This window comes from Blennius ocellaris (genome assembly GCF_963422515.1).
Source record: "Blennius ocellaris genome assembly, chromosome: 12".
Taxonomy (NCBI): domain Eukaryota; kingdom Metazoa; phylum Chordata; class Actinopteri; order Blenniiformes; family Blenniidae; genus Blennius; species Blennius ocellaris.
The window spans coordinates 26,853,782-26,879,946 of NC_137661.1; the positions used below are offsets into that span (position 1 = coordinate 26,853,782).

At 45.9% G+C, this 26,165-nt stretch overlaps 1 protein-coding gene across 2 annotated transcripts in view; it reads right to left on the minus strand.

Annotated features, from left to right (window-relative positions):
* Positions 1-26,165, minus strand: part of nlgn1 (neuroligin 1) — a gene marked incomplete at its 3' end in the record, with an annotated part of 292,084 nt that overhangs the window by 191,789 nt on the left and 74,130 nt on the right. Inside the window, exons 2-3 of one of the 2 annotated variants that reach the window (XM_080506555.1) lie at positions 14,845-14,904; positions 4,398-4,550 (exon numbers count right to left, since the gene is read on the minus strand). In XM_080506555.1, coding sequence (XP_080362681.1) covers positions 4,398-4,550; positions 14,845-14,904 — 213 coding nt within the window. The remainder of the gene's footprint in view (positions 1-4,397; positions 4,551-14,844; positions 14,905-26,165) is intronic. The other variant, XM_080506556.1, reaches the window with a different exon arrangement.

Here is a 26,165-nt window from a genome sequence, read left to right on the forward strand (position 1 = left end):
TTATCACTTTCCAAAAGCAATCTTCCACGTGTTTCATTAACACCCAATTTGCACCGTAGAGGAAACTCCTAGCGTCGTTCATTAGACTCCCCTGACGGCTCCTCACACACACACACACACACACACACACACACATTGACGGTAGCATACTATATACCTGCCCTATGGCCAAATCCATTGTAACCAGGGCCCCTTAACCAATAAATACAGCTTTGAGGCAGCAGCTCTACATATTTAAAGCCACTAATGGCTTCTTGCAAAGTGCTCGCATACAAACACACTAAGCCGAGGAGGAGAAAATAAAAAAATCACTGCTGTGAGCGCCGGGTGGAACCGCAACCAGCAGAGAACAGGGAGCGACTGGGAGGCTGGAGGCAGCATGTCCATCGCTCACACTGTGTTTTTAACAAATGCACCAACATAGCCAGTGGCTATAGTTATTTACCTGGAAGTAAAATTAAATAAATAAACAATTGGAATTTACTAATTGCAGGTTGAGACTGGTTTTACAGGACGGATCTTCTCCCACACGAACAAAGTGGCTGTAACAACAGACGCTACTCCGGGGGAGGCGGGAGCCAAAAAAAAACAAAAACAGCAAAGTGTAAAACATTTCAAAGAAAACAATGCATTTATAACAAATAATCTTCAGAGTCGGGATGACATTGAGACCCGAGCTGGGACATCGGCCATGAAAGCCAAGCGACGCCTGCTGTCGGGGTGAGTTTGTAAAAACACCCATAATGCAACAGTACAACATGCATTATAACATTTCACTGTATTTTACCCGAGAAGCTTCATTAAAATTGCCTTTATGTTGAGACTGTGGTCACTTCTGGCTGGAATCATTTGATTTTTGACAAAATGTTTTAATCCGGTACAATCTGCCAAAGAAAAACTTAAAATCTGATCAGAACCTATTGAGATAATTAACTTATCGACGGTTTGTGGAGACAGACTATGTCCCCCCCCCCCCCCCCCCACACTCCGTTTCCACGGATACAGACTCGGAGCATTTCCAAGACGTTCTACCGTTCGCGACAGTAACTCCACTCCAAACACCTTTATTGTGTAAAAACTGAAGAAAACAAAACACTTGGAGCGTAAAAAAAAGAAGGAATTCTTCATAACTTCACAAAAATGGGTGGAAAAAGACCAAATGGGTTAAATGGCGAAGGTCAGTGGAGCCTGATTGAATTTGATTTATCCGTTATAAAAAACAACTGGTTGAATATGGGTCATTTCAGCATTTAGGAACTAAACTGGACGAGTGACTGGAAAGTCAAGTGTTCACGAGTCCCACACCTCCTCCTCCTCCTCCTCCTCCTCCTCCTCTGTCGCTCACGCCACTCAGTACAGTCGTATGGCCACGGGGGTAAACACCACAACAACAACAACACAGTCTAATCTGAGAGCAAACAGCAGTGCCTCATGTTAACCAGCAGGGACACCGTTCCCCTCAACGCTGCCGGGCCTGCAGCGGCGAAGAGCACCAGAGATAGGGGGGGGGGGGGGGGGGGGGGGGCAGTGGTGGGGGGTGTTAAATATGGAAGTTAACTAAATATGGAATTCGTCAACTCTGCAAAAGCAGCTCTAGAATTAAGAGTTGGTACCTTTTTTGACAGAGCTATTTTCTTTTCCAAGCTGCAGCCGTTCAGTCAACAATGAAGAAAAACCAAGAGACGTGAATTTTTATGTTGTGTTGTTTTTCACGACAACACTTAATTGTAGTTTCTGGTTTGCTGTTCGGCGTGTCGACGCCATCGCTGCTGGATTAGTGGCTGCATTTTAACCTGGAGACTCTTTAAAGAAGCACCAATACATGATCCCTCTTTGTAACGATTAATGGGCGAACATTGTTTGGTGATTTACCCAAATCCACCTGAATGGACATTCTACGAGATTCACAAAGAAAACCATTATTATTGTTATTACTACGTTCTTTTTTTATTCAATAGTAGTATAATGCTAATACTAGGCTATTATAATACGTCTTCACAAAGCAAGTGATTGTCCCGATTGCAGTTTTCCATCGATGTTATAGTTCAGCGTTTTGTACAGGCCACCAACTTAAATTTTTCTTTTAAAAAAAAATGACAACATGTGGTTTCAGTGTATGTTTGACTGATCAGTGTGTGTCGCGTCGCACATCGACAGTTGTGGAAACCCCACGCTGTCGGAGCCGACGCTTTTAGTGCCGCTGTGATTTGAGCAAATACATAGAAGACACGGAAAGAAGATCAGAGTCTGAATAATTGAGAGCGAGAGAGAGAAAGAAAAAAAAAAACACTACCTGAAGACAGCGTTAATATTTCATTCACGCTTGGTGTTTTTGCTCTTTTGAAACAATAACCCTCAAGGGTTCATGCTTATTTTTAAACATGCCTACGTTTGCGTGTGAAAAGTGGGTATTTGGCTTTATCCCGGTTGAGATTAATCGGAAAAAAGGGGCGAAAGCTTTGGCAAAACCCAAACGCCAGTGAAATGAAATCCGTCCCTTCCATTCCAATAAACGACGGCATAATCTCATTTAGCGCCGCGACATAATGGAGGCAGCGATTCTGTGTTTCCGTCATCCTTCGCAATAAATACCTGCCCCGCGGCCACGGCGGTGACATCCATATGCAAAGTGAGGAGGAATCGGGCTGATGAGGGGAGATGAACTGGAGGAGGCAGGGGGGCGGAAACACGGGACTGGAAATCAGAGGAACCGCTGGCGTGGAGGATTCAAATCTGGTAAATACTGGATAAGAAAGGAGGCGAGGAGGGGAGAGGGAGACAAGCTGGAGGACGGGCTCCTGCCAGCGCAGGCACATGATCCGCCTCACAGGGTCACTGGGACGCCACACGTTGTGCAGCGCGACGCCCAGAACGCCCGGAACGCCCAGAACGACCGGAACTCCCGGAACGCCCAGAACGCCCGGAACGACCAGAACGCCCAGAACGCCCGGAACGCCCAGAACGCCCGGAACGCCCGGAACGCCAGGAACGACCGGAACGACCAGAACGCCCAGAATGCCCAGAACGCCCGGAATGACCGGAACGACCGGAACAACCAGAACGACCAGAACGCCAGGAACGCCCAGAACGCCCAGAATGACCGGAACGACCGGAACGACCAGAACGCCAGGAACGCCCAGAACGACCAGATCGCCCAGAACGACCGGAACGACCGGAACAACCAGAACGACCAGAACGCCAGGAACGACCAGAACGCCCGGAATGACCAGAACGCCAGGAACGACCAGAACGACCGGAACGCCCAGAACGCCCAGAATGACCGGAACGACCGGAACAACCAGAACGACCAGAACGCCAGGAACGCCCGGAACGCCCAGATCGACCGGAATGACCGGAACGACCGGAACGACCGGAACGACCGGAACGACCGGAGCGACCAGAACGCCAGGAACGACCGGAACGCCCGGAACGCCCGGAACGACCAGAACGCCCGGAACACCCAGAACAACCAGAACAACGCCCACGGTCCTGGAAGTGAGCAGAGGAACGTGACGGCAGAGCAGGACGAAACACCGCCAATACAACGTCATCAAAGAGCTTCCGTCCCCATTAAATTCTTTGACAATAACTGAGAAAAAATAAAAAATAAAAAGTTGTGAATGAACCAGAGAAAGGAACGAAATGCAAAAGCGTCTTTGCTCTTCAGCCGTCGAGCTTCGACTCGACAGCGCCGCCACATGGCGGAGGACATCGGCAGCAGCTCACGAAAGTTCAGGGAGGAGAGAGAGAGAGAGAGAGAGAGAGAGAGAGACACTTGGTTTTTAGCATTTTAGCACATGTAAGGCTACATGGCTCTGTAGCAACAGCAGCATAGCAAAGAATGAAGAGAAGAAGAAGGAGAGGCGGAGGAGGAGGAAGAAGAAGAAGAAGCGTTGATCTTGGTATCTCTCATTAACCACCTCCAGCTTCCAGCGGTTAAACAAACGCACCGTTCAGCTCCGCTTCTCAAGTCAAACTTTGTTTTAAATGAATATTCCAATTAATTGTATTAAATTAAACAACTCAGCAAGACAAGCTATAACAACAATTGCCAGTATATTTCGGGACCAACCTCACTTCCTTATGTTGTTTTTAAAAAAATCAGAAATGACATTAACAAAAAAATACAACCCTTTAAAAAACAAAATGGCGCCAGATACGTCAGGGGCTTGAAACTCCATGACAGGTCGGACATTTTTTATTTATTTATTTTTTTAAACCAAACTTCCCAGGATGGGTTTCAACCCGTCACACCCGAAAACCTCCACACAAACACGGAGGAAGGAAGGCGACGCCCACCGCGGCGTCTCGCCTCGTCCTTCACGCCAAGCAGGAAGCAGCGCGGCGGCGGCGGCGGCGGGGAAGTGTGGCCACGCGGCGGCGGCGTGGGTTCTTACCGAGGACGCCGAGCCGGTAGTTGACCGTCATCACGATGACGTTGCCGTAGCTGGCCAGGATGCTGCCGTCAAACATATTCCCAGTGCCTTCCATGTAGGAGCCGCCGTGGATGAAAACCATCACCGGCTTGGGGCTTCCACTCTCCCTAATGTCTGGAGGAAGAGGAGGAGGAGGAGGAGGAGGAAGAGGAAGAGGAAGAGGAGGAGGAGGAGGAGGTGGAAGAGGCAGGAGGCTTGATTAGAGGGTGGGAGGTGCAGCCTCAGGAGGCCTCGGCCTCCTTTTTACTCTTTTTATTCATCTTCACTCATTCTGGCACGCTGGCTTTTCAAGTCTTCACGACACAAAGATGGACGTCAAACCAGCCGTTTAGCAGGTGTGACTGGAAAACTTCATCATCTCACTGGTTTTTCTTTCTTAAATTGGACATTTCCGGTGATGAAATGTGGAATTTGAAGGGCAGCGGAGGCCAGAGGAACGTCAGCACGTCCGATTAAAACGATAGAAATTTGAATTCAGGTGAATGAAACTGGACAAAAACACTTAATGGATATAAAATAAAACAACTTTGGATTAAACCCCAACTTTAATGGAGAATTGAGTTTCAAATGAAGCTCTACCCCCAAATTCTCACTATTATATTTTACAAAAGTAATATTAATTTGCCCGTTAGCATTTTTTTTTTACCATAAACTGTTTGCAATTGTGACTTTACTAGGTGTTTTTATAGGGACGCACTGATACCACTTTTAAAAAACTATGATTCTGGATACCGACTACAAAAACAAGTATATTTATTAAATGCAATAAAGCACAAACTGGAGCGCTAACCTCTGCTCCACTGTGCATCGCTAATGTGAAGGTTTTTTTTTTTTGCATAATTGTTTTTCTTAAATGTGTATTTTGCTTCCGTCTAATGCAGGTTTAGTCAAGGTCAAATGAAGTCAATTATGTTGGTTTTTTTGGCGCCGCTCAACCAAAACAGCCTCATTTATTCCTGAACGTCACACTTAAACTACCGTCAGACCTTTTGTTTGTTTTCTTTTTCTCTTCCTCGTGTTGTCGTTTTGTTTATGTCCAATTATTCAAACCTATTAAAATGATTAGTTGGTACTCATACCAGTGATTTAACTTTCTTCTATATATTTACTTAATTTCCTTTGATTGGGAAGCAATACTCTTTGATGTGTGTGGGTCTTTTATTTGTATGTGTTCTGTTAAAAAGAAGCATTGCCTTTTCTTAATGCAATCAATAATTGAAAACAAAGTATTTTTTGATATTGGGATGATGATAAAGAGAAATAAAGGGCGGTTGGATGTCGAACAGTTTGAAAGCGTCTGAGGATGAGAGGAGCGGCGGAGATCTGACGACACGCCGCAAAACCCGTGTTCAAAACAAGGTTTCACTTTCATCTCCAGAGACGGAGCTTTTTCATCTGATCTGGCTTCCTAAATACCTCCAGAACGGCGAGCGCCGTTTATCCCGCTCGTGTTTTACCAGGGACGGGACTCCGGGTCGAGAGAGAGAGAGAGAGAGAGAGAGAGAGAGAGAGCGAGAGAGGCCAGTCTCTGGGGAATTCAACATTTAAGCAGCCAAGAAAATAGAAATGTGTGAAGTTAAAAAAATGAATAAATAAAAAAACAAAATGAATGAATTGTAAGTAATTCAAATTGAAAGGTTGTGTTTGGGTCTGATAGTTTGTGTTTACATGAATACAAATTGGATGAAGACCTTCAAACTAAACCTTATTGTGAATTGCACAACTTCTTTTCATAGTTTATTAAAAATATATCTAAAAAAGATTTGTTTGTATGGTTACAACAGAGCTCGTGGGTTATTCAGCCATTTTTACAAATACAATTAAATTTACCCCCTAACTTTAAATGTGGAGCAGTTAATCGTGAGATTATTCAGTAAGTTGATCAAATAATCCAGGTAATTGTGATCAGTAAACGGAACATCCAGCATTATTATTTAAATATGGTTTGTAACCAGCAGCCGTTTGCAAGTTCTCCAGACGCCCGAAGTTTCTGATCCGAGATGAAACCGACTGCTTCCTACAGCTAAAATAACTCACGACACCATCTAGTGGCACAGAGTGGTATCACAGAACTAAACAAGATGATTTGATGCCTTTGATGTAACGTCACGATTGTTGGTGTGTGATTAAATTGAACATGTAAGAAGTGTAAGACACTGTGGAAGAGGTGGGAACAGTATACATTATATACTATTATAAATGGTACAGGTGACGCTAATAATGCAACCGTAACAGGTTTCAGACGATCTTGAGCAGTGGGATCGTTTCTCTCTCCAGTCCCACATCCGGTACGAAAACGAGACCGTAAAGTCAGAATCAGATGAGGATTTCTATGGAGTAACTGGTCGCCTCTGTTTAACATCCATCCAGCCGCTCATGGAGCCGCCAGGGTCCGTCGCCGTCGGCAGCAGACGTCCAGTCACTGGGATTTACCGTCACGGCCAAAATGGACGGAGGCTGCGTGACACTTTTCAAAAAAAAAAGTTTTGGGATTTGTATTTTGTATTTTTTGTCCCCCTGCGATAACTGCTGAAACTGCTCGATTCCCCAAAAGAGAATGTATTATTGACACAACCTTATAAACTCAATTAGCGAAAGGAAATGAAGTAACAGAAGAAAACTGCAACTGAGCAGGAAATTGACAAACATTTTGCTAAAATGTCGGTTTGGGGGGGGCGAGGGGGGGGGGGGGGGGTTGTTGGTGCAGAGCCGATTAGATGACTTCCATCATTCTTTGTCCTTTGTGTTTTTTTTTTTTCTATTTTATTTATTTATTTATTTTTTATTGTCGAGCTTCAGAGTTGGTCTGTTCTCTCTGCCACAGCAGGACGGCGGCCACAATGCAGAGCCACATCATAACTCTCCTCTGGAAGGCTTCCAGAACATCCTGACAATAAAGGTCAGAGAGATTATGGTGTGTGTGTGTGTGTGTGTGTGTGTGTGTATGTGTGTGTATGTGTGTGTCTCAACACGTTGGGTGGTTGGAAGACAAAAGCAGAACAACCAGAACCAACAGCAGTTGAAGGTGATTTTTCACTGTATGTTGATGATGCCAGTGACAATGCTGCTAATCCTGCTAATGCCGTTAATGCTGTTAATGCGGCTAATGCTGTTAGCATGGCGGCAACAGCGACCGATAGCAATGATACAGTCCCAACGACAATCACGGCAGTTGTGATGGTCGTGATGGCAGTACCATGACAGACTTGAACTGTTAGGATGGCGACCATGCTGCTGACAAGAGGTCATGATGGTAATGTTGGGTATTGATGGTACGGGTGACGATGGTAGTACTATATATATATGTCTTACTTTTAACATTCTCAATAATATTTAAGAATCAACAAACCGCTGACTGCCATACCGTAATCGTCGCCGGGTTGCATTAAATGTCAGTTCAGAGTGTGGCCATGCAGTATTGGTGCGTCTGTAGTTTACGGTGGATTAATAAAAACCCCCAAGTTACCAAACGTGGTGATTCGCCACACAACCAGTGAGTTTCTGGGGTTTTAACTATCAATATAAAAAAAACCCTGATGTAGTGTGTCTTCATCGCTTTTCAACACGAGTCATTTAGGTGATAACGAATGTTGTTTTCAAAGGGACGGAAAACCTATTTTTTTTTTCTCTAATTATTCGGATATAAAGATGCTGTTCGATGGACTTTTAAGTCTGATAATGAGACACCGCCTCTTAAGAGACGTTTGCAAAGGTGAAGCTGCACTTAGTTTTGTTGGTCGTCCGCAAAATTGTAAAATCAAAGTATTGACAGACGCAACATGAGTGGGCCTCGGCAATTACCAAGATGTAGAGCGCACTCATGTCCTGTTTTAATTGGGTACTCTTTAAAAACAAAAAAAAAGAAAGAGGAAAAAAAAAAAAAGGGCCTTGGAATGGAGAACTGTGGTAATAAATTAAACCTGTAACGTCACTTGAAATGAGCTCCGGGCCAATTCTGTCATCACTGCTCGCCAAATCAGATCAGGGTGTCGCTTGGAAGCAGCGGGACGACGGAGGAGGAGAGCCGGGTCGACGGAGGAGGAGAGCCGGGACGACGGAGGAGGAGAGCCGGGTCGACGGAGGAGGAGAGCCGGGTCGACGGCGGAGGAGAGCCGGGGCGACGGCGGAGGAGAGCCGGGACGACGGAGGAGGAGAGCCGGGGCGACGGCGGAGGAGAGCCGGGGCGACGGAGGAGGAGAGCCGGGTCGACGGAGGAGGAGAGCCGGGGCGACGGCGGAGGAGAGCCGGGGCGACGGAGGAGGAGAGCCGGGTTGACGGAGGAGGAGAGCCGGGGCGACGGCGGAGGAGAGCCGGGGCGACGGAGGAGGAGAGCCGGGGCGACGGCGGAGGAGAGCCGGGGCGACGGAGGAGGAGAGCCGGGTTGACGGCGGAGGAGAGCCGGGGCGACGGAGGAGGAGAGCCGGGTCGACGGAGGAGGAGAGCCGGGGCGACGGCGGAGGAGAGCCGGGGCGACGGAGGAGGAGAGCCGGGGCGAGGGAGGACGAGAGCCGGGGCGACGGAGGAGGAGAGCCGGGTCGACGGAGGAGGAGAGCCGGGGCGACGGAGGAGGAGAGCCGGGGCGACGGCGGAGGAGAGCCGGGGCGACGGAGGAGGAGAGCCGGGGCGACGGAGGAGGAGAGCCGGGGCGACGGAGGAGGAGAGCCGGGGCGACGGAGGAGGAGAGCCGGGGCGACGGAGGAAGAGAGCCGGGTCGACGGCGGACGAGAGCCGGGGCGACGGAGGAGGAGAGCCGGGGCGACGGACGGCCGTCGCTCATCACAGTCGCCAAGTTCAGCGCCGGAATTAGAACATTTGAGTTTTTTTTCCAGTAGACTCTGTATTGAAATGAATAAATCTGTATTTATTTATTTATTTATCTATTTTCGGGCTGCTCCATTATGGAGAAATCCCGATTATTTTGGGTAATATTACCTGTGTTTTATGTATTGTTTTTGTATTTGTTTGTTAATGTATTGTTTTTATAGCTTTGTTGTGAAGCACTTTGGGTTATTGTAAAGGGATATACAAATAAAATTTGATTGATTGATTGATTGAATATTGAAATCACAATTATGTGTTTGAATTTGGAACAGCATTTATTTAACATGCTTAAAAAAAAAAGTCCTGTTAAATATAGAAAAGCATCTTGTAGTGCAGTAGTAACAAATACTGTTGTACTGCACTCAATATTTTGAAAACAAGACAAATACATAAATACAATAAGAGATAGATATACTTCCAAAATAAGACGTAGGTGCCGATGAACGGGAGTCGGAGGTTCATCAAAGAACTCCAGACTTTATTCTCCATTAATCCACACTTCTCAGAAACACTTTTCTTTTTTTTCCCTGTCACCTGTCCAACGGTGTAACAACAAAACTACTTCCTCTCTACAAAATAAAGTTCCCCACCGCCCCACAGTAACTGGGTGAATTATGACCTTAACTGATCACTTTATTTTGTAGAGAGGCGGCGTTCCTGGTCGGTAGTATTTTGCTGTGACAGCGTGTGGCGCTGCGCTCTCATGTTGGAGAGAGAGAGAGCGAGAGAAAATAAAAGAGTCACTGAGAAGTGTGGATTCATGGAGGATGAAGTTCCTTGCCTCCCATTCAAAATCCTCATCGAGATTAAAATTCGAATAATTGAGCCGCCCTAATTTATCTATTGATTTATTTCCGAACTTGTGTAAAGAATTAAACCAAAAAAGAGACACAAACTCCAATTTGACAGTTTGTGCATCACATGTTCAGAAAGAGGGGGCAGGAAGAAGTGTAACTTCTTTAATCCTTCCCCCTTTCATCTTTATTGCTGCAAATCACAGTGAATATGTATAATTATATTTTTTTTTTGTTAATTTACGTCAATGTTGTTTCATCCCGACACACATAAGAAAAAGGATTTATCAGACGGATCGTGTCATAAACAAGCCGTTTAACGTCGTGTTTAGCCTTTGTTGTCACGTTAATATTAACATATGAAAAGAAATCAACCTTTTCCGTGATTCAGACGATTCCGACGACGACGCGCGTATTGACAATGCCGTCAAACGCGGCGACGGACGACGACGACGGCGTCCCGTTTGTCGTCGACAGACTGATGATTGGACGCCGCTCAATGAGTGACGGTGTTGTTTGCCTGCGGTTTCCCGCGATCTGCCGGCGCCTGGGAATCCAGCTCCAGAGCCGAACAGCTGTATACACGTTTATCTTCTTCACTCCCACACGCCTCTGTGGAATCCGTGTGAGGTGACGGCACATCCTGAGTATTTGCTCTGAAGGATTGCGTAACGGCATGAATTTAAATCCCCCGCTGCCGCCGAGACGCTCGCCCGTTCTAACCGCCTCCCCTTTGTGTCGCGCGCTGAAGGTCGGCGGTAATGAGCCGAGGTTAGGATGAAATTGGCTTGGCAGTGTCTGAGCGTTTGATGGATTTACCTAAATTTACCTGGATTTACGGCCTGAAACAAGTCCCAGAGTACGGCGAACACACTGTACCTTGCGGCTTGAAGTTTATGCTACTCGGCTCCGCTCTGGGTTCCCTGGCATCCTTCAGCGGCGCTCAGGCTTCAGCCAGAGAAATCCTCTAAAGCCCCGGACTCTGGCCCTCATTTCCCTGAATTAGCACTTAATCCTAATTCCACTGATTGCAAATTTCATCACTTCTCATCACAGTCCCGCATAAAGCAGTTGAAGTTGATCCGAGGTGATTGCCGGGGCAGCCAATACTTATTTTTTTCTTCTTCTTCTCTTTTTTTTTGTACATCAAAACTACTAAAGTCAGTGAGATTGTTTACAAATATGCGAGGACATCAAATTCTGGGTTTTTTTTTTTTCCATCTGTAAAGCAACCAGCCTCAAGTATTGCTGCCAGGGTAAGTTTATAAAAACACCCATGATGCAACAGCTATCGGAACTTTTTTATTTTATTAGCAGTTCACTGAATTTTGCACCAGGTTTTATATAAGAATTGGCTTTTTTGTTTGAGATTGTGGTTATTTTAAGGAGTATTTTTGTTTTTTTGCGAAAATATATACATTTTCATCGTCTGCGTATAGAATAACTTACCAGTCTAAATTACATTTAAAAGGTTTATTCATGGGACTATCTGACCTTTCCATCCCAATCAAGACGACACTGGGATGTTTGTGGCCGCGGAACTGAAGTGAATTTGACAACCCATTTCTCGGGTGTTGCAGAAACTACGGCATCCTTCCTGTTTGATGCTGTAGGAAATCAGATGTTCTGGCTAAAGTCATTTCCTCAACTTGCTGCCCACAATTAGTCCGTGTTTCTCTCTTTCTGAGGTCCTGGAATCTTTTTCTGACGGGAGTTCTGTTGCAGATCATCTCTCACATTATGTGTACCTTGTATTATTTATTGTTTTCGATTTCTTTTGCCAAATCTAGATGCTGATCAATCGTGTCCATTTTGTCGTTCTAAAAACACATTATGGCTTATTTTTTGACGACCGGTAAATGCAGGGCGTGGCCGGTCACCCGATGAAGCTCTGAGGAAGGCGCCAGTGTTGCCAGACCAGATTGACAGTTTCCAGCCCAATCACATCTGAGAACTAGCCCATTGCAATAAAAACCACGAAGTTGCACCAGGCCAATGTATTTTTTTCCCCCCGCCTGACGTAAACAAAAAAATGGCCCAATTGGGCGGAAAACCAGCCAATCTGGCAACACTGGCAGTCGCAGCCGGAGCATGTCAGCCAGGTAAAGAAAGAAAAGTCGTTAAAAAAGAGTCCATAAGAAATATTAGCTAATTTCAATACTTCAATACTCCCCCACCCCCCCCAAAAAAGCACAATCTAGTAGCTTGAGCATTCAATTGAGATAGCTCAACGCCAGAGCTCAGTAAATCAGGCCCTAAGTTGTCTTATTAATGTATATGTGTGTGTGTGTGTGTGTGTCCAGCCTCAGTATTGATATTTAAGAGGATGAGCTGGTTGAAGCCGGCACCTATAGGTGAACTGATCCTTTATGATCCGTTCTTCAGCTCCCAGATCGTCGTCGTGGTTATCAGTCAAATCCTCCCGTCCTCAGGGCTTCATCTCCACACGGGAGGAATCTCCCGCCAGTCGGGCTGGAATGTGCTTCATGTCGTTGACAAAGCGTCCCAGAGGAGTTCGGTGTATAACAGCCACTTGTGTGAAGCCACCCCTCCCAACTGTTACAGTAATGGGGTGGGTGGGTGGGGGGGTTGGGGGTGGAGGGGGTGCTGTTGCACAAATCCTCAGCTCTCGGGGACTTTAGCGTCTACATCTCTATTCCCCAGCACAAAAAGGATTACAAACACCCGGCGTCACCGCGTGTGAGGAGATTTGAAAACGCGATGGTTTTTGTAGGGCGCGGTCGTGTTTGGGCGTTCCTGTTTGGTTCGCATCTCTCAGGGCGCGACGTGGTGAAGGGTAAGAGCATTAAGTGACATGAGGCGGGGGGGGGGGGGGGGGGGGGGGGTCCCGGATGGTCACACTTGGTTTGTCAAGTGTGTGTGTGTGTGTGTGTGTGTGTCTTCGCGAGCATATTTCCCCCTCTATATTAAACGGGATTAGCTGGATGCCCCGCTTCCTTTATCGAGATAATACTTGAAGCTTGCTGGGATTTTATTAAATGGATCTGTTTGAGCTCTGTGACTCTCGGTAATCTTGCTGGTGTGTGTGTGTGTGTGTGTGTGTGTGTGTGTGTGTGTGTGTGTGTGTGTGTGTGTGTGAGGAAAAGTGTGTGTGTGTGTGTGAGGGAGACAGAGCTCCGACAAAAATAAATAAATAAAATGATAAAAAAAAACGACACGATGGCAGCAGAGATCAAAGGCACGGCGATGGTTGAGTCTTATTTGGATGTAATTGCTGTTTACTTCTCTTGGTCACGTTGTACCGCCGAGGTGCCTTATTAAGGATTCTCGCCCGTCATTAACGCCGTCTTAAGGGGACGTGACGATCTCAAGGTTTTCCATTTCTTATCAAGGACATTTCATTTCCAACATGACTCGTCAAAGGCCTTTTCTTTCCCGGCAATTAAGCAAAGTATTTATTATTATTATTATTGGGATTAACAGGTTTCGAGTGCAGAGGCAAAGCTTTCAAAACAGCACTTCATTTCAATATCAAGGGCAGCTGCCGCACAGTTCCTGTCCTGCAATCTTTGTTCGCCATCCGCCTTTAGATTTCTTTTCATCCCAATATATTCATGGCGCAATCAAGGCCTTCAAAGGCGTCCATAGCGTCGTTTCTTTACGGGTGCATGAGCAGCATCGCATTACTGCCGTGTGACTTACTCCCAAAACGTTTCGTGTGAAAAATGACATCATGTATAAGCTGTCTATTTACCCATAAGTATTTCTGCTGAGGTGTGCAATGAGCATTTTGCAGCGGCATCCCAAGGTCAAAATAATTAAAAGTATTTATACGACTGGGGGAAACTGGCCACATGAAACGTGCAGTTCTATTGAGATCATGAGATATTAGCATCATTGATTGTCAATTGCAATCGATTAAAGGTATTTATGTGTCATTTTAATAAAATATAATAAAAAAACCCACTGAAATGAATGGGCCAGATAATGAATTAATGAATCCTGCCGTGTCATTTGAAACACCGGCTCATCCCGCGATTGCCAAGTCTGTCACTGGCGCTGGCCAACCTGCGTTTCATGTGCAACCAATTTGGCGGCCGTGGGACCGGGGATCCGAGGGCGACAAGAAAGAGAGTTTAACATGACGCCAGGAGGCGGGACGGCCAGTTACCGCCACTGGAGGAAAAAAAAAAAATAATTGATGTTAAATTAGGCAAGAGTTTGCAGGGTAATTGGTTTTGATGCCCCCCCAAAAAAAAAAAAAAAAAAAAAAAAAAAAAAAAACAAGACCAGGTGTTTGAAGACGTAAGCCAGCGAGCCAAAAGGTTGACTTTTTCAACATGACTACAATCTATATAAACCAAGGCAAATCAAAAATAAACAGGGAAATAAAAATACTTGAAAGGAAACCATGCAAAAAAAAAAAAAAAAAAAAATGTGTTAAAGCTGGCTGAAGGGTTAATAATACTGAGATAATCTGCCGGTGGGATGCAACATAGAAAAGTAAAGAAAAGAAGGAAAAACAGTAAATCCAAGCATATCATCTGTGTCACAGGATTAATGTCATAAAGAATGGTGGGAGACATGTAAAACTTCAGACATCAAGCCGTAAAAGGGACAAAACACATCCAGCCCAAAAAAGAGAGTTTTACGAGTGAAGAGCAAAAAGAAAATGTCCATCACTTTCAAAAAAAGGACAAGAAATGGAAGAAAATCAAAGAAGATATCAAAATCGGAGGAGAAAGGGTGGGTCTGGTTGCCCTCGTCATGCAAATCAGTTTGGCATCGGTGGGTGTGGGGGGGGGGGGGGGGTGGGGGGGTGAAAAAAATACCTTCGTCATCCGTGCGGTCACTATCAGCTAAATCATCAGTGTGTTTCTTTGTAAGGGGACCTAAAAGACCAAGAAGGAGGAAAACAGGTTGATCAAGAACACACACAGCTTTTCAAAAGATGCTTTTCTTTTTTTTTGTTTCTTTTTGCAAAAAAAAAAAAGAAAAAAGAAAAAGAAAAAGAAAAAAAGATAAGAAAGATTTCTCAACAATTTTTTTTTTTTTTTAATAATCGCCCCTTTTTTTTTTTTTTTCCCCCAAAAAATCCTCCCGCCGACGAGGAGATTGGGTAAAAAGAAGAAATTTACCGCAATGTCCGCGTGTTCGGTCAGAATTCACTGCGCGGGAGATCGTTTTAAAGAAAAGAGCAAGAAAAGAGGGACTTTTGTTTAAAAAAAAAAAAAAAAAAGAGGCAAAAATGTTACGTTTTTTTTTTTTTTCTGCTCAAGAGGAAGATTTCAATGTTTCAGGACAAAGAGACGGAGACGTCTCAAACATCAAAGACGTCATGTTAACACTGGAGCAGCACAGGAACACAAGAAGAAGAAGAGGAAGAGGAGGAAGAAGAAGAGGAAGAAGAGGAAGAAGAAGAAGAGGCATTTTATGAACAAATTACTCAACTGAAGCACGTGACACACTCCCCCTGGTGTGCTCACACACACACATTTATTCGTCTTTCATTTCCACTTTGCCAATAGTGAACCGCAGTATAAATGATAAAGTATAAATTAGATGATCAACTCAAAGGACAGTTAAGTATTTTTTTGGGAAATATGTCGTTTTCTTTTCAATCGTCATCGGGGCTTTGAAAAGATCAAAGTGAAGTGGTGAGCTCGTCATAAAGGTCCCATATTATGAAGTTGTTTTTTTTTCCAAGAATTTCATATTTTATGTCAGAGGTCCAACTACATCGGACAATATTGGAAGTGTATTCCACCAAAACTCACCGTCTGAAATTTCAGCCAGTCTAAAAGTCCCTCTAGTGAGAACACTAGTTTCTGTCTTGATGGATATATATATATATATATATATATATATATATATATATATATATATATATATATATATATATACACACCAATAATTAGTAATTCCTGCCTATAGTGAATGAAAAAGCTGCCGTTTCACTGCTTGCTCATGTAGAATTTGGGGGTTTTTCACTATAGTGTTCTGAAACACAAACTGATAATTGAGTTGAATTTTATTAAGTTAAAACACAAATTTTAGGCTAAACGTCTGCAAACCAAAAAAAAAAAAAAACCAAGATGCTCTAATAACTGAACATATTGGAATTACAACATATTTCCCAAAATGTCTAACAATTTCCTCCTCAGACTTACTGGTTTACTGCAGTGTGTGTGTGTGTGTGTGTGTGTGTGTGTGTGTGTGTGTGTGTGTGTGTGTGTGTGTGTGTGTGTGTGTGTGTGTGTGTGTGTGTGTGTGTGTGTGTGTGTGTGTACAGAAAGGAGTGGTCAGGTGCTTCTCCGTTTTTTTACATTTTTCCTGTCAAGAGAAACACATGCAAGTCTTAAAACAAACAAACAAACAGACAAACAGACAAACAAGCACAGAGGGGAAAAACAGATATAAACACAAGCGTTGCGTGACAGATCAGAAACAAGGAAGCCAGGATGGCGCATGACTCATCGACCAATGGATTCGCCTCAAGCGTGCGCACGCTCACACTCACACTCACACACACGCACACTGGACGTCCGTCTTTCGCTTCGGTAAAAAAAAAAATGTTCAGGTCACCGACTGGCAGGAGTAAAAACTGATCTGATCGTCTGTTTCTGGAATCTGGAACAGAACGACTCAACAAAGCGAGTTCTGAACGAACTCCTGCCAGCCGCTCGTCTCGTCACGCCGCTTTATTCTGAAGGCCCAAACCCGAGTCGTGCTTCCCGGAGCGCCGCCGCCTCCCGGCTCGGCCTTAGTAGACCTGACAGGCGATCCGATAAGCGAACGCTGACTCGGGCTTTCCGTTGTGCTGAATAAGCAGCGGGACGCCGCAGCGGCTCCGTCTCCCCCGACGTCAAGCGTCCCAAGAAAACGAGGGACGGCGTGGGGGACGGCGTGGGGGACGGCGTGGGGGACGGCGCTCCGGCCCCCAACGGACAGGAGGATTCCAGCTGATGGTGAACGCGCTCAATCGTGAGGCTCTGCAGTGTCTCTGGCTTCAGGTGGAAAACACAAACAAGCGTCTCTGCCGGGACAATAAACATCGACTCATTAAAAATAAATCTTCACTAATGGACCGTCTGGTCAGTGGTTGTTCGGAAACACACAAATTACTTCTTTTATTAATATACTGCTTTTTTTTATTCATTTGTAAATCTCTTCTGGATGGCTTTAATTTCTTTAATTTTTGTGTAAAACACTGTGAAAATCCCCGTGTTTGAACTCTTTACAAGATTAATTTGTACCAATTATTTTGCTTCGGATGGCCACCAATATTTAATGAAGATACGCTCATTAGTATGTGAGACATCTTGTTGACAAACAGACAAACACGGGTGATTTTATATTAGACCACAAGTTGTTATGGCAGTGGCTGTCAAAATAAAAGTACCAAGTTGGGTTGTTGTGGTGGTGACGGTCAAAATAAAACTACCAAGTTGGATTGTTATGATGGTGACTGCCAAAATAAAACTACCAATTTGGATTGTTATGGCGGTGACTGTCAAAATAAAAGTCCCAAGTTGGATTGTTATGGCGGTGGCTGTCAAAATAAAACTACCAAGTTGGATTGTTATGGCGGTGACTGTCAAAATCAAAGTACCAAGTTGGATTGTTATGGCAGTGACTGTCAAAATAAAAGTACCAAGTTGGGTTGTTATGATGGTGACTGTCAAAATAAAACTACCAAGTTGGATTGTTATGGCGGTGACTGTCAAAATCAAAGTACCAAGTTGGATTGTTATGGCAGTGACTGTCAAAATAAAAATACCAAGTTGGGTTGTTATGATGGTGACTGTCAAAATAAAACTACCAAGTTGGATTGTTATGGCGGTGACTGTCAAAATAAAAGTCCCAAGTTGGATTGTTATGGCGGTGGCTGTCAAAATAAAACTACCAAGTTGGGTTGTTGTGGTGGTGACTGTCAAAAGAAAACTACCAAGTTGGACTGTTATGGCAGTGACTGTCAAAATAAAACTACCAAGTTGGATTGTTATGGCAGTGACTGTCAAAATAAAAGTACCAAGTTGGGTTGTTATGACGGTGACTGTCAAAAGAAAACTACCCAGTTGGATTGTTATGGCATTGACTGTCAAAATAAAAGTACCAGGTTGGATTGTTATGATGTTGACTGTCAAAATCAAAGTACCAAGTTGGATTGTTATGACAATGGTTGTCAAAAGAAAAGTACCAAGTTGGATTGTTATGGCGGTGACTGTCAAAATCAAAGTACCAAGTTGGGTTGTTGTGGTGGTGACTGTCAAACTAAAACTACAAAGTTGGATTGTTATGGCGGTGGCTGTCAAAATAAAAGTACCCAGTTGGACTGTTATGACAATGGTTGTCAAAAGAAAAGTACCAAGTTGGATTGTTATGGCAGTGACTGTCAAAATAAAAGCACCAAGTCCCAGGAGAATGCGGACTGGGGGTCACCACACTGGAGGAAAACATTGATCTTATTGTGAAAGTACTGAGCATGTGCAGAGGAAGTCGTTACTCTGGCCGTGGTTCACAGGAAGTTGCCTGAACTCGGGAAATTAAGACGAGAGAACTGATCTCTTGGCGGGCGGAAACAAATGTTGGTCGCCGTGGTGAAAACCTCAGTGTGAGACTGAGGAAAGGTCAAACCGATAGAAGGTTTGTTTGTACGAGGAACAAAAGTAACATCCCCATTAGAGAGAGAGAGAGCTGGGGGGGGGAGGGGAGGGGGGGGGGGGGTACGGCTGTCAAGCCGCTCAGGGTTAGTGGGGATCACAACTGCAGAGACAGATTTATGACAGCACCAATCACACACACATACACACACACACACACCAGTCATGTGCCAGTTGTAAACTGCCCGGTGACAAGACGGCCCTAGCCCTGACCCCCCCCCCCCCCCCCCACCTTCCTGCTGCCCCCCCTCCCTGTCAGTCAGTCTCATGTCTCGGGGAAAGTCCCAGCTGGCGGCGGTCACTGATTAGGAAGTTCTAACTTTTCTATCTTTCTCTACTGTGTGTGTGTGTGTGTGTGTGTGTGTGTGTGTGTGTGTGTGTGTCTTCTGCACTTTATTCACAACAAAATGCTTATCTATAAATCAAAGTACACATTTTTAAATGTAGAATTTCTCCAAAGAACTTCTTCAAAAAATATTTTGTAATCTTTTTCATTTCAAAGAGTTTTTATTTTTTTTAAGCTTTAAAACCAAATAAATCAAGTTTCGTACGGAGCGACTCGTTCGTAAATGTCAGTATTGTGCTATGATTTTCCTGGCGTCCGTCAGAAATTCCATCATGGCCGACTTTACGACGCCAAACAAACAAGCGATCAACAAGTCGTGGAGCGATGAGCCGGCGAACCCAGAGATCAAAGGTCCAGAGGGCGGTCCAGAGGGGCGGGGCTAATCCTACGGGACAGAGTGATCAGCCGGCGAACCCAGAGATCAAAGGTCCAGAGGGCGGTCCAGAGGGGCGGGGCTAATCCTACAGGACGGAGCGATCAGCCGGCGAACCCAGAGATCAAAGATCCGTCGGGCGGCCCAGAGGGGCGGGGCTAATCCTACAGGACGGAAGTTTTGGTAAAATACTGCAGTTTGTTTTGTCGTTTTCTTCAACTTGGATGTCCAATTTACTTTTTTCCAACAATATTTTTGGTAAAGTACCATTATTCTTATCGTCCATCTACTGAGCGTGTGCAGAAGAACCATTTACTTTGATTATTTATGTGGCAATAGCGCAGTTTCTGCCATTTTTAGAAAGTTCCACTAACTTTCTTCGTAAACGGAGGAACAATCGTCAACAAAATATTTGCATTTTCACGTTTAATGAAACTAAACGCCCGGTGCAGTTCAGCTGAACCGGTCCGGAGACCATCCAGACGCTCTCAACGCCACAAAAAACACAAAATACACCTCCGTCTCAAAGGACCCGTCTGCAAAAACGTCACACGCTTTCAAGTCTGATTTGCCGTCGCCTGCCACGAACACGCCCTCGCCCGCCTCGGCCACAGAAATCTACATGGAGTCTCAACCGCCTGATGGGATCACGCCGTCCCGCCGCGTCCACTCATGCTTCAGCCGGGGCAACGTGTCGACGTTTTGATTTTCAGCCTCTCACTGGATAATCGCCGCTCTCCGTCTTTGTCTTTGCAGCCACTCATTATCTCTGCTCTCCTCATGCGTCTCTCTCTCTCTCTCCCTCCCACTCTCTCGCTCTGTCTCTCTACCAACTGCATTGATTGGCGACTGATGAAGAGTTTCACGCTCCTCGCCACTGAAACAACCCATGACTCAAAAAGCCAGCTGAGAAGCTTGAACGACACACACACACACACACACACACACACACTTATGCGCGACAACGCACCGGTGCTCTCCACCCCCAGGCCTCCCCGTCTCCTGGATGAGGTAATTATTGCGAGGGGAGGCCGTGCATCGATCTCGCGTTCCCGCGCAACAGGAGGCGCTCCGCACATACATATTGCTCTTTGTACGCATCAGTCAAGCCCACGCCGGCATTGAAACACGCGGGATTAATCAATCAAGCGATGCACATTTGAAAAAAAGAGAAGAAAAAACGGAAAGAGGGATCGAACGGAACGCACGGCTCAATGAGGCAAATAGGTAATCTACTACTGACCTTGGATAAAATCCCCACAGGCCGTAAACTATAAATACTGAAGCCGTTCCCCCCCCCCCCCCCCCCCCGAGGAAGTAATGCGGGTCTAATGCAGTCCAGCGGGCCGTTTGATGAGGAGAGTGAGAGCGAGCTGCTAAGTAAGCCTGAAGAACCAACCGGCCCAGCTGCTCCCTGGTTGGTTCTTCACGTCGAGGCCGACGTGTGACGCTTTCATCAGCGTCCAAGATCAAAGGGAACTCCAAGTCTCGTGTTTAACGTCACGCACCGATCGCTGGGCCAGGAGCTCGACTGAGAGCAAACTCTTGTGCCTTTCAGTCCATTTGGCTCAAAGAACCCAAGCTGGGACGGCCACTCAGACCAGACGTTCGTCTCCATGGAAACCGACGGATTATCACAGGCTATTGATCCGCAGCTGCTTCCACTGTTCATCACGGTGGTTTAAACCGCTTCACTATGTCGCAATGTCAACGTTCGATAACGTTCTGCTGGTTTCCCCATTCTCTCGTGCAACTTGAGCGACTTGGCCTGTGATTGGCTGAGCGTTGGAGACGAGGGGGGCGGAGTCAGCAGCGCGCTGGCGGAGGAGGAAATATCGAGCCGATCGATCCCAAAACCCAATGGATTGATCCTTGAAGACAAATCATGCAATGCGGGTCAAATAGAGAACCTACCCACTCATAAATTCTCACACCTTGACACCTTATCGACAAAACAAATGTCAACGGTTCCGTTGCCCTATATGTCGTATAACATGAGCAAACATGTCCAAAAGTAGGTGAGAACAGTGTTTTTCAACCTTGTTTGAGCCAAGGCACATTTTTTTCTTTGGAAAAATCTGGAGTCACACCACCACCACCTCCACCACCACCACCTCCACCAACACCACCACCCGGAAATGTTAAAATGTGAAACTCTATTAACAATATAAAGTCTTTCTCATCAAAGTTTTATCAACAGGAATCAAGTAAATCCAGAAAGCAAGGACTTTTTTTAATAGTGCCTCCCTCGGTGTGAAACCTGGACCTGATGGATGAAGAGCTGAGATCCTGGTTCACATTCTTCCTTTTCAAAAACTTCTCCATCACTGTCACTGACACAGTACTTTGATACAAGATGGTAGCAGGAGGTGGAGATGAACCACACTGACGTCTGTCACTTTACATTTCACCGGCAAAGTTCTGTGCTGCCCTCTAGTGGTGAAGAGTATTTACACATGATTACTCTGCAACACACAGCTGTGAGAGTGAATGTTTTTTTATGGAAAAAAAATTTGAAATTGGATAATTTCCCACGTCACACCTGACGAGATCTCCCGGAAACAGCAGTGTGCCGCGGAGCAGTGGTTGAAAAACACTGTTAAAAGAAGAGATTTGTTAAAAGCCACTGGCGGCGATGTGCAGCCTGGTGGGGCTGTGAGCCGCTTGCAAAGTGACGCACCGCAGAACAAGAAGAGCTTTAACACCCACTCTAATGTCCCTCTCTCGTTCTGCTGTACCGCCGCTGCAGTCCTTTACTTCTTCTTCTTCTCCTTTGCGTGTGTTTGTCGTTTTGGTTTCCCCCCTGCCGCCCATTCCATCAACTCACATTTCCCGTTCTCCTCCTCATGATCTTATTCTTGCCCCCCCCCCTCCATCTCTCTCTCTCTCTCTCTCTCTCTCGCTCTCTGACGAAACAAACACCCACACTGTCAATGTCAGTGAGTCAATTCAAAGCAGCGAGATGTCGGGGGGAGGGGAGGGGGGGGGGGGGGGGGGGGGGGGAGCGAGCAAAGACGTGTGACTAGTGTGCAAAACGAACAAGGAAGTGGAGAGGCGGCAGAAAGAATGAGAAGAAAAAAAAAAACCTGACAGAACGGAACGAAAATAAATGCCACGAGCCCTTTAGCTTTCATCTTTCTAATCTCCGCGAGTCGTTCGTCGACGGAGAACGCCGCCTGCTGCGCCCCCGTGGAAAACGCAATCAGTGTTCCGGGTTGAAGACGTAAAGACGAGCGTCGCCCCGCGGACCGAGACCCCCGGCGAGACGCGCCGACGGCGGGGAGCGTCGGGTCACGCTGGACAGTGGAGCGGAAGGCGGAGGCGTAGCGCGGCGGAGACGTAGCGCGGCGGAAACGTAGCGCGGCGAAGACGTAGCGCGGCGAAGACGTAGCGCGGCGTCGGCAGGAATCTACTGTCGTAACTCGATCCAGTTTCTCAGATGAAGACCGAGCGAGTCGCTCTGAGCGGTGAAAAGATGGAGAAAAAAACTAAAAATCTTTGACATTTAGCAGTTTGACCACAGTGGGCGTGGCTTGATGACATCATCAACATGCGTTATCGCGGAAGAACAGTACAGTCAAAATCTGGGACACAAGCCGAATTCAGATCATTTCTACCCCTCAGCCTTTAACCCGCCCCCCCCCCCCCTAATGCGGACACCTCTGTTGTGCTATTGCGTGAGAACCATAAAGACTCAACCCTATCGAGACGACACGCGTTTGAACTCGTGACGCTTGAATCGGGAACCGTCGTGGAAACGCTTGGAGCGGTGGCGGCGGCGGCGGTGGCGAGTCTCCCCAAATACGTCTCGGGACACGTCAGCGCAGCGCGGCCGCTCATCTCGGGAGACAAGCGTTTTTCTTTTTGATTCGCCGCCGCTAACTGACTCAGCGCAGCCGGCGGTGTCGGCCGGGCGGCCGGTGGCCCGGCCCCGTTTATCGGGGAGTCAAGCTGCTGGTGAGCGGCGGCCTCCTCCTCCCTGTCAGCTCCGCTCTGTGTTCAACCGCTGCTCGGTTGAAATACGGCGTGACAGCCCCACTGCAGAGGTTCTAATCCCCCCCCCACCCACCCCCATCCCCCACCCCCGGTTTGTGACCCTACTTACACGGGAAAGAAATATGGATTTTGACTGGAGGCTTTTGAGGCCAGACTCAGCAGAAAACCTGTTTGTGTAACAAACGTTCTCTGGCGCGTTTTAATTCATGGATGATTTACCGATTCATTTCTATTCGATTTCTATTGGCCCTTGCGTGTAAATTCACGCGTTTGAGACGGACGCGTCGGCGCTTTCCTGGAATCCGAGGAGATCGTCGCGCGGCTGAAAGGCACACTGTAGCGGCGATAAAATACCAATGAAGTGCGGAGCGCCGGTTCCCTGGTTTCACAGGCCGTCCCTCTGCACCCCCCCGCTCTATTTTCGTCACATAAAGTGGATAGCCGCAGAAACACATTGAATACATATGGAGTGTCACGCGCTCCTTAAAGGGGACATGCATTCATTTTTCGGGCACTTTCATTCAGGTTTAATTGAGTTATAGATATTTTTAAACAGCCTCCCCCCCCCCCCCCCCCCCCCCTTTGCATCCAAATAGTTTATGGCACAAGATGTATTTTATTTTATCAGAGCACAATTTGAGGATCCAGGAAGTTTTTTGATTAAAATTTGGCATTTGCTAAGGATTTATACTTTATTTGAGATCAAATACCGGTGAATCGTCAATATAAACCTGCAGTGACTTCACAGTAAATAAGATAATGATCCACTCGTCAGTGTTTTACTAATTATCAACCCAAAAGTATGTTAATGCCACCTGATTTACACAAAAAACGCTTTTAAATGAAAATGCAAGCCTTTAGTGGAGCTTTTAAATCAACAGCGCCCACGAGTGGCCAAGCGTGGAAACTCCCGACTTCATCCAACATGAAACCAAACGACTCCCTGCTCTCAGCACCGACAAACATGACTGTTAGGTTTTATTTTTGCTTTTTAACCACAGGTTTAATTGAGTTATAGATATTTTTTAAACAGCCTTTCTCCCCCCCCCCCCTTTGCATCCAAATAGTTTATGGCACAAGATGTATTTTATTTTATCAGAGCACAATTTGAGGATCCAGGAAGTTTCTAGCAATGGTTTTTGATTTATACTTTATTTGAGATCAAATACCGGTGAATCGTCAATTTAAACCTGCAGTGACTTCACAGTAAATAAGATAATGATCCACTCGTCAGTGTTTGACTAATTATCAACCCAAAAGTATGTCAACGCCACCTGATTTACACAAAAAACGCTTTTAAATGAAAATGCATGCCTTTAGTGGAGATTTTAAATCAACAGCGCCCACGAGTGGCCAAATGTGGAAACTCCCGACTTCATCCAACATGAAACCAAACGACTCCCTGCTCTCAGCACCGACAAACATGACTGTTCGTTTTTTTTTCTTCTTTTTAAAACCACAAAAACAAACATTGCAATTACGACTGTGCCGTTCCTCCAATAAAGGCAGAAATGATTACTGTGGCCGCTGACCTTGTTGTTTCTCTGGGTAAAACGAGGAACACAACCCCCGGCTCACCCCCACTCACCCACAGGTCTGCACACGATGTAAAGGAGATCTTAAAAAGGGGAAGCCCGGGGCTTTATGGTGACAAAACCAATTAGTGTAAAAGCCGTTTTCACGTAGCTGCACGGGAATGAATACAAGCTCATTTTCTGCCGTCATGGCTTTCACTCCTGTTCATCCCTCGCCACTGAGAGATATATTAAAACCTTTCAAATGGGGATTTTGTTTTATTATTTTTTTTAACGCATAATACAATCCATTCAAATTCATAAATGCGGAGGGAGTTAGCTTGGTCGCCCAATCAGTGATGCTTCGGACCCATATTTAATTTATTGCCGTTAAACTTTACTGTTTGGACACTGCCCTCGTCCACCAAGTCGTCCCTCGGGACTCCGCCCAGGGAGGCACAGCCTATAAAGCTTAAAGCCGCAGCACACCTTAACGGCGCCGCCGTCAAACGGCCAGCGCTTATCAGTGAAATTCTCCCTATATTGCCGTCTTCTGTGTGTTTTAATGTGTTATCCGAGTAGCACACACACACCGTCTTTATTGGTCGGGCCTTCCCCGTTTGATGTATTGCAATTACCAGACCCTAACGTTTACAACCGAGGGTCTAATGCCCGTCCTTAAATTGTGACGTAGCCCTAAAACCACCTCCTACATCGCTAATAAATGCGACTTAATGACTAAACCGGCAAGTTTGGACCCCATGAGGTGCGTTGGACGCGAGGATAGGGAAAGATGGAGCGGCGGGCTTACGAGGTCGTGGCCCTAAACGGTCGCCATGTTGGTGTCCTACATCCAAGAGGACATGTACATCGTTTTCAGGTGTGTGTGTGTGAGTGAGACTGTGTGACATATGCCCCGGACCTGAGGACTAACGAACGTCAGTGAAGACTGCAATGGCGAAGAGCTTGAGCCAAGAAGAAGAAGAAGAAAAATACGTTGAATCATTTACACAAACCAATCACACGCCAACTGACCTCAGCCAAAGTAAATATTGATGGAATTAATTGATAAAGAACCGTGCAATCAGCTTTGAGGAGGATCAATATCACTGAGCGATCAGGGCAGAAACGCCACTTTTTTTTTGTTCTTATATTCATGCAATGATATAAGATGATAATCTATGATATTAGTTTTAAACTGAGGATATAGGGAGAGTGACTGTGGATGCCAGAAATATGCAAAACGCTGAGGACTGGATGG